We start from the raw sequence: 17,323 nt of genomic DNA, 5'->3' as shown, positions 1-17,323 counted from the left end.
AACTGTACCCACTGATTTATAAACTGTACCCACTGATTTGTAAAGTGTACCCACAGATTTGTAAACTGTACCCACAAATTTGTAAACTGTGCCCACTGATTTATAGACTGTACCCACTGATTTATAAACTGTACCCACTGATTTATAAACTGTACCCACAGATTTGTAAACTGTACCCACTGATTTGTAAACTGTACCCACAAATTTGTAAACTGTGCCCACTGATTTATAAACTGCACCCACAAATTTGTAAACTGTACCCACTGATTTATAAACTGTACCCACTGATTTGTAAAGTGTACCCACAGATTTGTAAACTGTACCCACAAATTTGTAAACTGTGCCCACTGATTTATAGACTGTACCCACTGATTTATAAACTGTACCCACAAATTTGTAAACTGTACCCACTGATTTGTAAACTGTACCCACTGATTTATAAACTGTACCCACTGATTTGTAAAGTGTACCCACAGATTTGTAAACTGTACCCACAAATTTGTAAACTGTGCCCACTGATTTATAGACTGTACCCACTGATTTATAAACTGTACCCACTGATTTATAAACTGTACCCACAGATTTGTAAACTGTACCCACTGATTTGTAAACTGTACCCACAAATTTGTAAACTGTACCCACTGATTTGTAAACTGTACCCACTGATTTATAAACTGTACCCACTGATTTGTAAAGTGTACCCACAGATTTGTAAACTGTACCCACAAATTTGTAAACTGTGCCCACTGATTTATAGACTGTACCCACTGATTTATAAACTGTACCCACTGATTTATAAACTGTACCCACAAATTTGTAAACTGCACCCACAGATTTGTAAACTGTACCATCAACTTAGCAAAACTGTGTCACCAATTCTGATGTTTAAATCCGTGGGTACAGTTTATATATCCGTGGGTACAGGGTATTTTTATACACACACCTGAAACAAGAGGATTCTGGGAGGCCGACTGCTCCAGGAGGACCATGTGCTGCAGAAGGGGGTTGTGGGCCGAGCCTCCGTCCCGCTCCAGCGCCGAGGCAGCCAGATATGAAGAGAGGTGGGCACCGGGGATAAACGGAGTGGTTATGGGTAATCCTGGCTGCAGGCCTGCGAGGGTCAGACGCTCCCCTTCCTGCTGGCCGGACGCCACCTGGTGAAGGACAGGAGAAACAAAACCAGGGTGCGAACGTCAGCACAAGAGTCTTCATTCCGGGGGGCTGGTGTCTGCGTCAGAGCGACAGTCAGTACTTGAATAGCTTGAAAACCACAAACGGAACAAAGACGGTGGAGACAGAGGCCCTCTGTGTGGACTCCTCAGCTCTGTCAGTATTTGTAGGCGAATCAGGTCTTGCAATGAGAAATATAAAAAGAGAAAGAGGACAGAAGGAGCATCAACGAGACAAAGAGAGAGCCGGGCACTCACAGTGGTAGAGCAGGTAGCTGGCAGGCCCAGAGTGATGTTAGGGAGGGAGGGCGATGTGTAGAGAGACAGCTGGCTAACAGAACCCTCTCTGCTGACCAGACGATGTGCCAAGGACGACTGGAACAGAGGAACACACAAGCATTCAGAGTCAGGGGGGGGGGGGGCATTTTACCACCTCATATCAAACAGTCTGTCTCATTGGAGGAGCTCTGAAACTGGGTCAAAGTTCAATTTCTATCTGGGCTTGGAACCGGCACTAAGAGCGCACTGACTGACTCTCAATGACATGGACAATAGCCAATCATGTCTGTGCAGATGACTGACCGGCCAATATCTCTGCAGAGATTCGAACCCTCAGAGATAGTGGGTGTACTTTACCCTGCACCAGTTGAGTGCCCACAGACCATAATGTAGTCACCGGGTGCAAGGCAAGAACAGCTTGGATGCCAATCTAATGCAGGGCTTCACCACGCCCGTCAGACAAAGCCAATCATGTCTGTGCAGACACCCGACTGGTCGATATCACCTCTGAGATCAAAACCCTGTATCCCTAGATCTCAGTTATAGTGAGTTGGCGTACTTTACCCCGCGCCAGTTGAGTGCCCACAGACCATAATGTAGTCACTGGGTGCAAGAAAGGAACGGTTTGGACGCCAATCGCGGCAGCTGGTAGAGCTGGACAGCTGCAAATATAAATGTAGAGACCCCGTCTGACCTTCCCTCCCTCAACCACGGCCAACCGTGCCCTGTGTTGGCACTTTCATGTGTTTAATTTATTTAAAATGCATATAACACAACGTCCTGGCGGTACAGTTCTTATTTTATGCAGTAATACCCATAATGCACTGTGGTGTGAGTACCTACCTCGACAGGGCTGTTGCAGATGGAGCCGGTGATGCCGTTCTCGTTGGGGATGTTGCTGGAACTGTTGTTGGGCGAGCTCGGACCCGAACCGGGGGCGCTGTTACAAGCCGAATCTACACAGCACAGGAAACACATCAGATCTGATCAGTACCGCATAACCGCCGCGCCCATACTGCGAGTTCCTCACCCAGCGGCGTCGCGACGGATCGGATCGACTCACCTGCCACGTCCAGCGAGCGTTTCTTGGCCAGAGTGATGGGGCAGTCCCTCCTCCTCAGCAACGGACTGCTGCGCCGCTCCGCCACCTTCTGCTTTAGTTTGGAACGCAGCTTCAGATTCGGCTCGGATGCTGCAGGGAGAGAAAGCCAATTCCCTATTATACTCGCAACAAACTCCAGTCCAGCCCTCCCTCCCACAGGCACGGCCACAGTATATAGAGAAGCGACCGACTTTGTTTAATGGATATTAACAAGCTAGAGTAATAAACGTCTAAACCAGCATCTGGTCCTGGAGGAACCCGGACAAACCAGCTGACGAAAATGAAATGAAATGGCCTCCTTTAGGCCACACAAGGAGGATGCTGGTCCATGTTCACTCTGGTTCCTCTCTAGGTTTCTACTTTGTAATATTTAGGGACTTTTAGGGGCTTTTTGGTCCTGTTCGAATCTCGGCTCTGGACTTTGCTACCGACTGCCTGTGTGGACGATAGTGAGTGGGAATGACGTAGGGTTCTCTCAAAACCGCTGGCTGATCGATGCCGCCTGCACAGAGACGGGGGATAAAGGAGATCGATGTGTGATCCTCCGTGCACGATACGGATCTCCATATCTTTTCACCCATCAGGCAGGTGAAAAGAAGCGGCCTCCTGGGTCAGGAGTGGAGGTCCGCAGCAGTAGAGAAAGCAAAACGCGATCAGGTAATTGGATACGACTAAATCTGGAGGAGAACGTAACCACTTGTGTGCCGTATCTGTAATAAATTACTCGATCCTAACCCTCATGGGCTGAGTCTAGTTTGGTATTCTCATCACCGATAGCTGATCGATGCTTTTTTGTAACAGCAGCACAAACTACATGCTCTACAAGCTCCGCCATGATATTACTACTCTTAACTTCCGTTAAGCAACGCCCACCGTTGATGACGCAGGCTTGGTTCTCAAAAAACTGGTGGAAACGCGGGTCGGTTCTCTACAGAACACCAAGGTTCTAAGAAACCTGAACAGAACCGGTTTGAGAACCAGAACCAGAGTTCTTTTGGTGGAAAAGCGCTAACAGATACATGTGGAGCTGTAAGACTGGATTTGATGGTTATTTCAAAACGTCTCCTAAAAGCACTTCTGATGACCCCCTGCTTTGACGTTCTCTGGCGTCGTTTTATCCGCGAGACCCTCGGTCTCCACTTAGCTTCTGTATTGGTGACCGCCCTCCTGACCGTTTGACCCTTCGTTGAGGCACGACCGCACGCTAAACGTCCATTGGCCGGCAATGAGTGCATTCTAAGTTCATTAGAGGCCTCGTGAGCCCACCGGGACCCGGTCGACGTTAAGTGCGGTCAGCAGTCATTTACAGAATGACCATAAGCACCGTCGGTCTTCCCATCGGTCACACCCACTTAGAAAGACTAAATTAGAGCGCAGATGAACCTGTCTTAATGCACTCGCCGACACGCATCTGAGAGGCACAGGTTCCATAACCTGAAGCACTTTATAGAAGAGCGCTCTATTAAAACGCTCGTCCTGTGGTTGTGCTCAGCAAACCTGGGTAAGTGTACTGGTGGCACTTCTGGTAAGAGGCGGCACCGTTCCCAGACATCCCAGTTAAACAACGTGCTGCATCCTGCCATTAAGATCATACATAATACAAGGATGAGGAACTCGCCTGCCAGAGACTGAATTAAGCTTCGCTCTTATTACTTATATAGTACTTTTGCTAATTCTTAATGTGGGGTCACAGAAAAGTGCACCGGGAGCATCAGACTAACATAAATCTAAAGTTATATTTTATAAACACGCAGCCTAATTATTAAAGTTTTAAACCCTGTGCTGGCATCTCGAGGTTGTAAGTTCAAATCAGTGGGAATGACGTAGGGTTTTCTCAAAACTGCCGGCTGATCGAGGACGTTGATGTGTGACTCTCCGTGCACGATACGGATCTCCATATCTTTTCACCCACCGTGCGGGCGAAAAGAAGCGGCCTCCTGGGTCAGGAGTGGAGGTCCGCTGCAGTAAAGAAAGCGAAATGCGATCAGGTAATTGGATACGACTAAATTTGGAGGAGAACGTAACCACTTGTGATCTGATCAGCCATAACATTAAAACCACCTCCTTGTTTCTACACTCACTGTCCATTTTATCAGCTCCACTTACCATATAGAAGCACTTTGTAGTTCTACAATTACTGACTGTAGTCCATCTGTTTCTCTACATGCTTTGTTACCCCCCTTTCATGCTGTTCTTCAATGGTCAGGACCCCCACAGAGCAGGTATTATTTAGGTGGTGGATCATTCTCAGCACTGCAGTGACACTGACATGGTTGTGGTGTGTTAGTGTGTGTTGTGCTGGTATGAGTGGATCAGACACAGCAGCGCTGCTGGAGTTTTTAAATACCGTGTCCACTCACTGTCCACTCTATTAGACACTCCTACCTAGTCGGTCCACCTTGTAGATGTGAAGTCAGAGACGATCGCTCATCTATTGCTGCTGTTTGAGTCGGTCATCTTCTAGACCTTCATCAGTGGTCACAGGACGCCGCCCACGGGGCGCTGTTGGGTGGATATATTTTGGTTGGTGGACTATTCTCAGTCCAGCAGTGACAGCGAGGTGTTTAAAAACTCCAGCAGCGCTGCTGTGTCTGATCCACTCATACCAGCACAACACACACTAACACACCAACACCTGCTCTGTGGTGGTCCTGTGGGGGTCCTGACCATTGAACAACAGCATGAAAGGGGGTAACAAAGCATGTAGAGAAACAGATGGACTACAGTCAGTAATTGTAGAACTACAAAGTGCTTCTATATGGACAGTGAGTGTAGAAACAACATGATGAGAATAGGAACTTCTGTAAGAACAAGATTTCAGGGTGTAATATAATAGTAAAAAAATGATTGGGGGTTTGAATGGTAGCACTTGGCTTCTTTGCAGGCTGATATTCACTGTGACTGACGGAGCCGGCGTCTGGCATCATCGTCCGCGGCCCTAAGTGAAACGAACGACGGGTACCAGGAGGCCGGTGGACGAAATAGTGTCGACGCGGCAGAATCGAGACTTGGGGATGAACAGTAGGACGGGGAGCAGGGTCACCCTGGGCTTTGCTGATCTGTCGAGTGTTTTTACATACACGGCTAGTCGTGAATTCGCTGGCGGCGTTATCCGCTGATGCTAAACACATACGCTCTTAAGATGACAAGGTCATGGACTACACTGAGCTGCCTCAGTAGAGAGGATTCTAACGCGACACGGAGCTCATGAGGCAGATTATTTAGTCAAACCGCAAACATCCATCAGAAAGGATTTACTACGGAGAGGATCTGATGCGTCGCACCGCACGGGGAAGCTTTAGCGACAAGAAACGAGCTCCAGTCTACATTAATGAAGATTAGTCGATATTATTCCGTCGCAAAATACAAATCCACGGCACCTGAAGATAAACCCGGGCTCAAACACACTCCATCTGGGCTCCGTGTTGAGCCTCTCGCCATTATTCAGGGGCTACGGCGCGTGGGAGAGAAATTAAAACCAACGTTAAATTTAAAAGCCGGGTTGGTTCTGACGCCCCGCTGTAATAACCACAGACGACGGCGCGGCTTCCTGTTACCGGGCTGATTAGAAAGCGTAAAACGGGCAATTAATCAGACACCAAAGAGGTCCCGCGCACACCGGAGACGGGTATCAGCGCGCACCCCGGGCGGCCGGCGAATCGCACGGAAAGGCAAAGACGATCGGCGGCGACGATGTTTCTCTCATCAGCGAAGCGGCCGAGCGCTCGGGTGGGGCGCAGAGAAACGAGATCGACAGAAGTGGCATCACAGGGGCGTAAAGAACAACATCGGGGGCTCAACTGTTGATCTGCGGCGCGCATTTAGCCGCGGGCGCCGAAATAAACCGGAATTAAAAAGCGAGGGAAGAGATTCAGCGCGGTTCCCGAAGCCCAGAGGCAGCCGGGGCATTAAACTCGATTACATTACACAGCCTGGCGTGTGCCAAAGCACTCGCGGGCACCCGAGGTGAATCAATTAATGGAGAAAGGCATGAGGGTGGCACAAACACTCACCCAGCAAATTATTAGGTACACCTATTGTTATTAAAGCTTCACCTAGCATATGATGATGAACTTCGTAGGTACACAAGTACTGACTGTAGCCCATCTGGTGCTCTGTAGACTTAAGTCATCCTATGTACCCTATTTATCATTCAAAAGCGCATCAGGTGCAGCAGTGTTGGGATTTTTGAACGCTTCTCTTTATTAAGAAGAGCTTCTGTTACCATAGTGACCGCAGGATGCTGTTGGTGTTCCTAACAACGCTGCTGTACCTGCTACACCAACATATCAGCATCATGGCAGGGCTTAGACTGATCCACCATCCAAACATCCAGCCAACGGGGTTCTTACGAGGTTCCGATCCATTAGATAAATGGTGCACACAGGGTGGCAAATCGGACAGAGCTACAGTCGGTACGTGTATACCCACAAACCTCATCAGCATGCTAAGTGTAGCATATAAAACAGATCAGTGTACCTAATAAAGCCCCCCCTGCACTATAAAACTTGATGAAAGCTGGTGTAAAAGCTCTGGAAGGGACCTGAAGTGCCACGGAGGGCACGCGCCGACCGTGCCAGCGATGGAAAGTCACCGGCCGGGCGCAGCAGAAGGAGCAGGAAATGAAACGCGGCGCGTCTGCCGAGAAGCGTTTTAATAAGCGCTTAGTGCTGTTAGGGAGAGTTCAGATCAGGTGAACGGGTTCCGAGAGCTACTCACACTCTAATAAAAGAGCGCCCATGGCACAGGAGGGGGGCAGGAAGGGGGGGGGGGGGGTCACACAATGTACCGAACAAAGGATTACCACTGTCCCGGGGCCCTCCTAACATGTGGAGGAAAATACGGCACAGAGAGAGAGCGGGTTAGGAACCGAACCCCTTAGAGGATGGTCGAGATCTGAAGATACTGGTGAGGTGAATATGAGGAGAAAAGCTTAGATATGAGATTAAACCCCCAATTAATAATATTAATAATAATGCTGATAATAATAATAATAATAACAAAACAACAACAATAATAATAATAATAATAATAATAATAATGCTGATTTAAATAATAATAATAATAATAATAATAATAACAAAACAACAACAACAACAATAATAATAATAATAATAATGCTGATTTAAATAATAATAATTATTATAATAACAAAACAACAACAACAATAATAATAATAATAATAATGCTGATTAAAATAATAATAATAATCATAATAATAATAATAATAACAACAATAATAATAATAATGCTGATTAAAATAATAACAATAATATTAATAATAATAATAATAATGATGCTGATTAAAATAATAACAATAATAATAATAATAATAATAATGATGCTGATTAAAATAATAATAAGAATAATAATAAGCATAATAATAAGAATAAGAATAATAATAATAATAATAATAATTATTATTATTATTAGTATGCTGATTAAATTAATAATAATAATAATAACAATAATGCTGATTAAAATAATAATAAGAATAATAATAAGCATAATAATAAGAATAAGAATAACAATAATAATAATAATAATTATTATTATTATTAGTATGCTGATTAAATTAATAATAATAATAATAACAATAATGCTGATTTAAATAATAATAATTATTATAATAACAAAACAACAACAACAATAATAATAATAATAATAATGCTGATTAAAATAATAATAATAATCATAATAACAATAATAATAATAACAACAATAATCATAATAATGCTGATTAAAATAATAACAATAATAATAATAATAATAATAATAATAATGATGTTGATTAAAATAATAACAATAATAATAATAATAATAATAATGATGCTGATTAAAATAATAATAAGAATAATAATAAGCATAATAATAAGAATAAGAATAACAATAATAATAATAATAATTATTATTATTATTAGTATGCTGATTAAATTAATAATAATAATAATAACAATAATGCTGATTAAAATAATAATAATAATAATGCTGATTAAAATAATAATAATAATAATAATAATAACAATAATAATAACAATAATAATGATAGTAGTATAGTAATAATAATAATAATAATAGTAATAATAGTAATAATAATAATAATAGTAACAGTTATTATTATTATTATTATAATACAGGTACCCAAGGACACTGTACAGATAGATTTTAGTATGAAAAATTATAGAAAAAAATACAAATTTCTATAGATAAAAATAATTTAAAAGAAAGAAGCAATAAAAGATAAATTAAAATGCTGTATAAATATAAATATATCTGATTATTTTTGTATTTTGTGTTTTAATGCATTTTCCTCTCAATCTAGTCGTATCCATTACCCAATCGCATGTTGTTTAATCCTGACCGAGAAGGTACATTATAGTCACACGCCCCCTCTGACACGAGCGCAGTATCGACCGCTTCTTTTCACCTGCATGGAGCGGGTTCATATGGAGATCCATATCACACACTGTGACCCCTTGGTTGTAGATTTTTTACCCCATCTGACCCCCAACAGGAAAAGTTTGGACACCCCTGGTGTATAGAATTAATGTTATACACCTGTTGGCACCGTGTGTGGCTGAAACAGCTAAAATTCTTCAGTCTGTGGAGTAAGCAGGAGAAATCGAGTCTCGAACAGCTGAACCGCCGAGGTCAGCAAACCGACGCGACCGTGGAGATATTAAATCAGTGACCTTCACGTCAACCGGGACAGAAAAGCTGTTTTTCACTCCGGATTAACATGAATGAATGAATGGAAGGACAGAGAAGAACGCCGGCAGCTCGTTTCCACCCTCGTTCTTCCACCGTGCGTCACCAGTGGAAACACGAAAATGCAAAATCAGACCTCGAGACGGAAGGACGAGCGTTCTCGGTTCCATCAGAGACGTGACGGGAAAGTCGAGGTGGAAGAGTGGAAGCCTGTGCGACAGACGACACGCTGCGCTCTCCGGCCTCAGGAATGCAGCGCGGCGGCCAGAGCAAACTGAGGTTTATGTACGGCGGGACGCGCCCGGCCGCAACGTGAAGGACCGCCGTCGTACAAAGAGACGCTTGACTTGAAGTTTAGATTTCCTCCAGGCTAAAAAAAATAAGCGTCCTGAAGCTGGAGGGGCTGGTTAGCTGAATTCTACACTGTGTAGAACTTAGGAGCTAAAAAATAATCCAAAAAATAATATACATATACATAATATACCTCAGAGCTCCTTTAAATCAACACCTTAAGACAAATCTCCCTAATTTAGTCATACCCGATTACCCGATTCATCCCTACTGCTGCAGACCTCAACCTGATCCAGAAAATGACACGTTTACAGTACCCGACTATCCCCCGTCTCTGTGCAGCGCCACTGATCAGCCAGCAGAGGTCGTGACTGCAGCAGTTCTATGGAATCCCGATGGTGCACCCTCTCTTGGACTAGCCAGTCGTCGTACTTGCATTGTACAGACACCCTGCCGGCGAATTCGGAACGCCAACACCGCTGCACCCCTATGTTGATGCTATTTCACCGCGCTATTGATTCTCTTCATGTATTATACATGACGTTCGGATGTATTGTAACACCGCTTGTGCTGGTCTGGTTTTCGAGCAATGTAAAATGGAATAATATTGCATTACACCAGGCTGTACTACCAGGTGTGGGATGTTTACCTCCTTGTTCCGTGATCAGCTCCAATCAACACCATATAGTGCCCCTGTTCTGCCCCTGATGCCCCCTAAAGAGCCAAATGCTTTGGTGCTGCAGACCAGAGCTATTTAATACTGATTAATTGTAAAGAATCAGTGCGCAAGGTCAGCAAGTAAGTGGACGGCACAATAGGCGATGGGCGAACTGCAGCCGTACTGTACCCCTCTTCCACCTCACCCCGTCTCAGGGGGGCATCAGGGTGCAGGGAGGCCGGCAGCACTGCAGTTCTCTGACAGCTCCATTTCCAGCTTGATTAATGAGACCAGTGGTTTAATCCGCATAAGGTAAATGTGCCTAAGGTGCAGAAGACTCCGGCTGCACCACACAGGACCCTGACGCAGACCACCGGGCGGGTGTCGGGACCTGGGCATGGACTAAATACTACTAGTTTTTTATGACAGGAGGATCTGGGGGTGATGATAAACAGTGATTTCAAGCTGCTATCGTCCAGCCCGTCACGTTCACCGCTCAGGATGATGATAGTGGATGAAAATAGGGATCCGATCAGACTGTAAGGTTTATTCTGAAGCAGGAAACCGCTCGAGGGAGCTACGCTCTGTTACAGGAAGTGATGTTACCTGTCTTGCGGAGCGGGAAGTCGTTTTTCGAGTCGTAGAGTCCCAGCAACGGGTTGTTATAAGTGGACATCGCCGTCTGGGGCGGAGAACTCTGATCCAGGGAACTGTGCTGGGTTTTCCTGTACAAAGGACAACACATAGACACAAATAAATAAACTATAGACGAACAAACATTCCCCCAATACACACTACAGAGTCAAAAGTATGTGGACACCTCACCAAAAGCTTGCTGAACATCCCAATCCTAGTATTTAACATGATAAATGTAATACAACCGTTTGCAATGTGTGGCTGGAATGCCTAAACCGCAATAAAAGGTGTCCACATACTTTATATTAGGGATGCAACAATACCATTTTTTTCCAACCGAGTACAAGTACAAGTACATGTGTTTTTGTACTTGCCGATACCGATACCGATACCGATACCTATTTAGAATGATGGAGTTATCGAGTTAATGGAGTTAATGAGTTGGAGGTTAATAAATATTTTTGCAATGTTGGTGTTTTGTAGAGAACGATCAGGTCAGAAATACTGTAAGACGTGTGTGTGTGTGCTGATGTATTCTGATATAAACTATATTACGCCCCTGTACCACCTGTTTACGCTCCTCTCCTGCGTGTCCCCTCACACCGTATCCTGCGTTCTCATTGGCTGTTCATCGACATGTCCCTCATTCCCAGTCGCACATCTCAGATCGGATATCTGACGTGCTAGAAAACTCGATCCGGTCGGGTCGAGTTGTCGGGTAGTTCACACTTAGCGATCGAGGGCCGAGTTTCGATCGCCGAGCGAACGCCGAGTCGCTCCCGAGCCGGCAAATCTAGCGCCGACCGGCCGCCGAGCAAAAATCAGGGCAAGAATCGTGTAGTGTGAGCCGGGCGTAACGCAGCAACGTGCACCAGGCTCACGGTATCGGATGTTTAGTATCGGAGCCTCGTATGCGAGTACGAGTTAATGAGCGCGGTATCGGGCAAATACTCGATATCAGTATCGGTACTCATGCATCTCTACTTTATATACATCATTTTATATGTATATAGTTTTACGACAGCTTTCTCCTGGTCAGGGTCACGGTGGGTACGGGTAAAACGCAATAACTGGGTGCAATGCAGTACCGCATGCCGGACAGAACGCCAATCCATACCCACTCAGACAAAGCCAACCATGTCTGTATGTAGAGGGTATTTTAGCAATGTGGCAGTGATTGGGATTGAACCAGTGACCTTCTGATCACGACTAAACCAGTACTTTACCTGCTAAGCTAGAACTGCCCTGTTCCAAATTTATTTTAAGGGGAAAAACCGAAACGTTTTTTTTGTATGAATCAGCTTGCAGTAGTTTACCTTAGGACGTGTAAACGCAATTACAGCCCTGAGTAAAATCTCTGCTTGACCTGGGCATTCGGGGTCACACGTACCACCTTACAATACACACTACAGAGTCAAAAATATGTGGACACCTCACCAAAAGCTTGTTGAACATCCCAATCCTAGTATCTAACATGATACATTTACTCCACCCGTTTGCAATGTGTGGCTGGAATGCCTAAACCGCGATAAAAAAGGTGTCCACAGACATTCGGCCACATGGTGTCCGGTAAAATGTTTCCCGACAGCCTTGTTCCGGTCAGGGTCACGGTGGGTACGGGTCAAACGCAATCACTGGGCGCAATGCAGGACAGGACACCAATCCATCCCCACGCTTTGCCCTCGGACAAAGCCAGACATGTCTGTATGTAGACACCCAGTGGGTCGATAGCACCAGATCCCAGAGGTATCAACACCAAATCGTTACCTTTGTGCTGGTACTGTGGGAATTTGTGCCCAAAAATGTATGTGTCAGTCAAAAGATTTTTGTATGTCAGGGCACTAATGGTGTTCCGGTTCATCCCAAAGTTGTTGAGTGGGGCTGAGGTCAGGGCTCTGTGCAGGACACTGACATTTCCTTAAACTGACACAAGAAAAGGTCCTTCCCTAAACTGTTGCTGCAAAGTTGGAAGCATAGACTTTCCTTTATATAATTGATTTATTACACCTGTTAGGAACTGCTGTGGCTGAAACACATGAATTCAATAATTAGAAAAGGCGTCCCGATACTTTTGTCCATACAGTGTATATAGGGCACACATGAGGACCTTCCCTAAACTGCTTTTCTCACCAGTAGTTGTAGCGCGGGTCGCTGGGCATGCAGTGGTTGAGGCTCCGCTGGGCCAGAGCTTTCTTCTTATTCAGTACGAACTCCTGCAGACGCATCTTCACCTCCGTGCTCGCCACCGCGCCTGCCAATCACAGAGCAGCATTTAAGCACCATTCCCGCCCACACAGCAGCGCCGAGCCGCCGCCCTGGAGCTATATACGGCCCTTCCATCGTTCCTCAACTACTCCATCCTGATCAAAGTCCTGGTGGGTCTGGAGCCTGACTGAGGAACGCTGGAGGAACAATGTAACTCACAACGATGAAAACTGCCTAGCACACACACACACACACACACACACACACGGCTAAAGTCACATTGGAAATGTAGCGTAGAAATAAAGAAATAATCTGTAAGTTCCGATAAAAACAACAACAGATTAGCGAGTGTATTTATCCGTTTTACTTCGTGTCTTTACTTTCCTCCTCATTGTGTAAATGAATGTAATTTCTGTAACGAGAAGGTTCCAGTTAAAAGCTTCAACTGATACGTTTTGTTTTCATTACAGAACAAAAGCGCTCGATAAATCACGGCACAGCGGCCAAAATCCCAAACACAGCAAAAACAATCATAACCGCTGCTTACCTGAGCTTCTGTTCTTCCAGATGCTATTACATTTATAAGCGTGCGTCCCATTAGGAACAGAATCCGTTATTTTGTAAATGTGCTTATAAATAAAAACCTCCAAACTTTTCCCGGTCGTGAAGTAAAACAGGAAGTCGTTAGAAAGCCGATCGAGCGTTTCATTACCACGTCATCTGTGTGACGCAAACTGAATAAATGCAAATAACAGCGTTTACTAGTACTCAGTAATCAGAAGGTCGCTGGTTCAAGCCTCACCTCTGCCAGGTTGCCACTGTTGGGCCCTTGAGCAAGGCCCTTAACCCTCAATTGCTCAGACTGTATACTGTCACAGTGCTGTAAGTCGCTTTGGATAAAAGGCGTCTGCTAAATGCCAAAGATGTAAATGTAAATGTAAATTACAATCAGAAGCTCTGATTGGTTCAGAAAGCGGCTCTTTCAACCATCAGCGCCGATTCTGTAGGAGCGTTCCGTTCACCCCGGTCGTTCCTGTGAAGTGCACTACGTAGGGTATTCCACCATTTTAAGTGAGATTCCAATCCAAAGGTAACGGAAATGTTCAAATGACACTTCACAACTTCAAACTGCGTAGGGAGTAGGGAGCGACGCTTCATCACTACGCCGGAAGCTGGCTGGAACATTTACACATTGCGTGCGTTGCGTTGCGAGTCCCCATCATTTGTGTATTATCAAGTGGTAGCTCAGTGGTTAAAAATGTAAACTAGTAATCAAACCCACCACCGCCAGGTTGCCGCTGTTGGACCCCTGAGCAAGGTCCCTCACTCTCAACTGCTCAAATCTCATTCAGTCCTAATTGTGAGACATGTGATTGGCTTGTGTCTGTAAGGGGCGGGACGATGGCTAAACAGGTACTGCAATCAATAGAATAGATTAGGGGGGAAATTAGGGGGGGTAAATATATACTTCAAAAATAAACACCCCCTTGATCAGACTGTTGCTTTGAACCACACCCGACCTCAGTGTGCATGGGTCAGCTGTATTTTCTATGCAAAGTGTTTGTTATTTTTATCCAAAGTGACACAGTACAGTGACAGTATATTGTCTAAGCAATCGAGGGTTAAGGGCCTTGCTCAAGGGCCCAACGGTGACAACCTGGCAGTAATGGGGCTCGAACCAGCGAGGCTACGACTGCCCCGATTAAAACAATGACTTATTTTCTGGTTGGTTTACATACCTTTGAATTCAAATTTAGAACAGGTGTCCTAATACTTTCGTCCATATAGTGTAGCTTTAAATACATACAGACTTTATTTCTGGCTACTTTTAAAAAGTACCCAAGACTAAAATGTATTTATTTACTGATCATTAATAAGAATTTCATTTAAATGTAATATTTTTGTTCTAGTTGAATTCGTATTGTGATCACACCTGAAAGGAATCGTGCCAAAATTCATTTAGAAAAGGACCGAGACCCCCCCCGGGTCACGTCCTGAAGGATGCGTGCAGACGTCCACTAACAAGAGCGTCTACACCAGGGTTCGATTTAATCCACCCGAAGCCGACGACAGGATTCCAGATCCTCGAATCACTGAATCAAATGACGAAACGATTCAGAAATGAATCGGCATTCGATTCATCTAAACTACTGAGAATGGAAACGTGGCACAGTTATGGGCATGATGAATACAGGCGGCATAGAGCTTCTGGGTATCGTGTTCTCCTTCATCTTTCTTTAAAAACGAGCACGCGCGCACACACACACACACACACACACACACACACTCGAGCTAACAAGTGTTTTTTAAGCCCGCGGGCTTCACTTTCATCCCGTGATGCCCCCCGGCACACGCCTGAGAGGATTCCTGCATCGGGTGAGGAATGCTTTTTATAACCCCGAATCGGGGGCGGCACCGTGGCTCGTGGGTAGCAAGAAGGTCCTGGGTTCGATTCCCAAGTGGAGCAATTGGGTTCTTTCTGTGTTGAGTTTGCATGTGACTTACATGACAGTTAGAGTATACAGTCCGAGCAACTGAGGGTTAAGGGCCTTGCTCGAGGGCCCAGCAGCAGCAACCTTGCAGTGGTGGGGTTTGAACCAACGACCTTCTGATTAGGGGTCCAGTATTTTAACCACTAAGCTACGGCTTGCCCTGTGCTCTCTGAGCATCCAACCTATGGTAACCCACTAGAGCTGAGATCCTACAGCCGTGTGTGTGTGTGTGTGTGTGTGTGTGTGTGTGTGTGTGTGTGTGTGTGTGTGTGACGACTCTGTACTCACTCTCCTGGCCGGGCCCCTTGTTCTTGAGCCGCAGCAGTTTCTGCTCACGCTGCTGTTTCTCCAGCTCCTGTTCGCGCCGGTGCCGCTCTAGCTTGCGCTGGTGCTCCAACAGTTCCTGCTGATGCTTCAGAGCGAGCAGGTCCTGCTGATGCTGGAACACAGACACGCGTGTGCAGGGATGCTGCTGATAATCTCTCAGTCATGTTCTACATTTCCTACTTCAGCAACCCTTCGTCTAACTTAGTACAAAATTTCAGGCAAATATATAAAGGCATTCAGGTGCTACAAAGCAATTTTTCACAGGTACACTTAGGCGGCTCCAGACCTCTCTAAACATCTCTAAATACACAAAAAGAATTATAACAGGGTTGTGTGTTTTTTTTATTTTATTTTGTGTCATATAACAGACAAATGTAAGTATTTTAAACTTAAAATAATACTGTATATTTGCAACATGATGGCTTATTACCCACACTTACTATTCAGAGTCCTTTAGAACCAACTTATTTTTATTTATTTAACCTTTATTTAACCAGGCAAGTCATTAAGAACTGCTTCTTATTTACAACGGCGGCCTGGCAGAAGGCAAAGCCTCTTGAGGAACAACCATACAAACAAATTTACACAAGACATTGAAAACAAACAACGATGATCGCAATACAATAACACATAGTCGAATCACACAGCAATAATATAATATAAAAGAAGAATCAATTTGTCATACAGCTGCATGTATCTCTTAAGATATCTGTCATTTGTTTTTTAAAAGTTGTCTTAGAAATAAATTTATCCAAGCCCTATAAGTGCTATTACGCAGATATAATTCATTCTCTCTCGTTCTGTGGGTGACTAATGGGGGTGAATGACACCTCGTTGTGTTTATTAGATGCACTACTTGTGGAAAAAGTGTCAATCACTGTGGGCAAACCCCTCTGAAACTATGAGCTTATTTAATTGCAGAGACAAAACAAAAACATGATTTATGCTGATGCCACAGGTGCAAAAAGTGTATTCTAGTGGGGTCAAGTGTTGAAACGTTACAAATCGTTGACCTTCGGATGAATAGTCCAGTACCCTGACCGTTCTGCTAGCGAGTATACGGAACTCGGACATGACTAACTAAAGATCATCATTTTAATCATATCTTACTTTGGGCACCCAGACAGACGAGATTGGCTTTCTCATCTCTGCTGGCTGCTCGATGGCGTCTAAACAGAGACGGTGTATAATGGAGAGCAGTGCGTGACTCTCTGTGCGCGATACTGATCCCCGTGTGATCCCGCCCAGCACAGGTGAAAAGAAGCGCTTGGAAACACCCCTACACGTGTCGGAGGGGTGTTAGGTCCGGCCCTTTTTGTGGTTGTGATGGACAGATCGATAAAGGAAACTAGTTTTCAGTGCTGCTAAATGTGTCTGTAAACCCAAGTGGCTCATGCACACTGAGGGCGGGTGAGGGTACGTCCGAACTGAGCACAAAAGCTAAGCGGAGCTTCTA

The 17,323-nt window shown here is 44.7% G+C and overlaps 1 protein-coding gene across 3 annotated transcripts in view; it reads right to left on the bottom strand.

The window, feature by feature from the left end:
- hdac4 (histone deacetylase 4) overlaps nucleotides 1–17,323 on the bottom strand; it is a 180,701-nt gene that overhangs the window by 64,484 nt on the left and 98,894 nt on the right. For all 3 annotated transcript variants that reach the window (XM_063006540.1, XM_063006541.1, XM_063006542.1), the window contains 7 exons: nucleotides 15,829–15,979; nucleotides 12,974–13,094; nucleotides 10,814–10,932; nucleotides 2,512–2,640; nucleotides 2,292–2,404; nucleotides 1,428–1,544; nucleotides 944–1,154 (listed from right to left, as the gene is read on the bottom strand). In XM_063006540.1, the coding sequence (XP_062862610.1) occupies nucleotides 944–1,154; nucleotides 1,428–1,544; nucleotides 2,292–2,404; nucleotides 2,512–2,640; nucleotides 10,814–10,932; nucleotides 12,974–13,094; nucleotides 15,829–15,979 (961 nt within the window). The remainder of the gene's footprint in view (nucleotides 1–943; nucleotides 1,155–1,427; nucleotides 1,545–2,291; nucleotides 2,405–2,511; nucleotides 2,641–10,813; nucleotides 10,933–12,973; nucleotides 13,095–15,828; nucleotides 15,980–17,323) is intronic.

The sequence above is a fragment of the Trichomycterus rosablanca genome, chromosome 12, assembly GCF_030014385.1.
Source record: "Trichomycterus rosablanca isolate fTriRos1 chromosome 12, fTriRos1.hap1, whole genome shotgun sequence".
NCBI lineage: Eukaryota > Metazoa > Chordata > Actinopteri > Siluriformes > Trichomycteridae > Trichomycterus > Trichomycterus rosablanca.
This window is presented reverse-complemented; position numbering and strand designations above follow the sequence as displayed.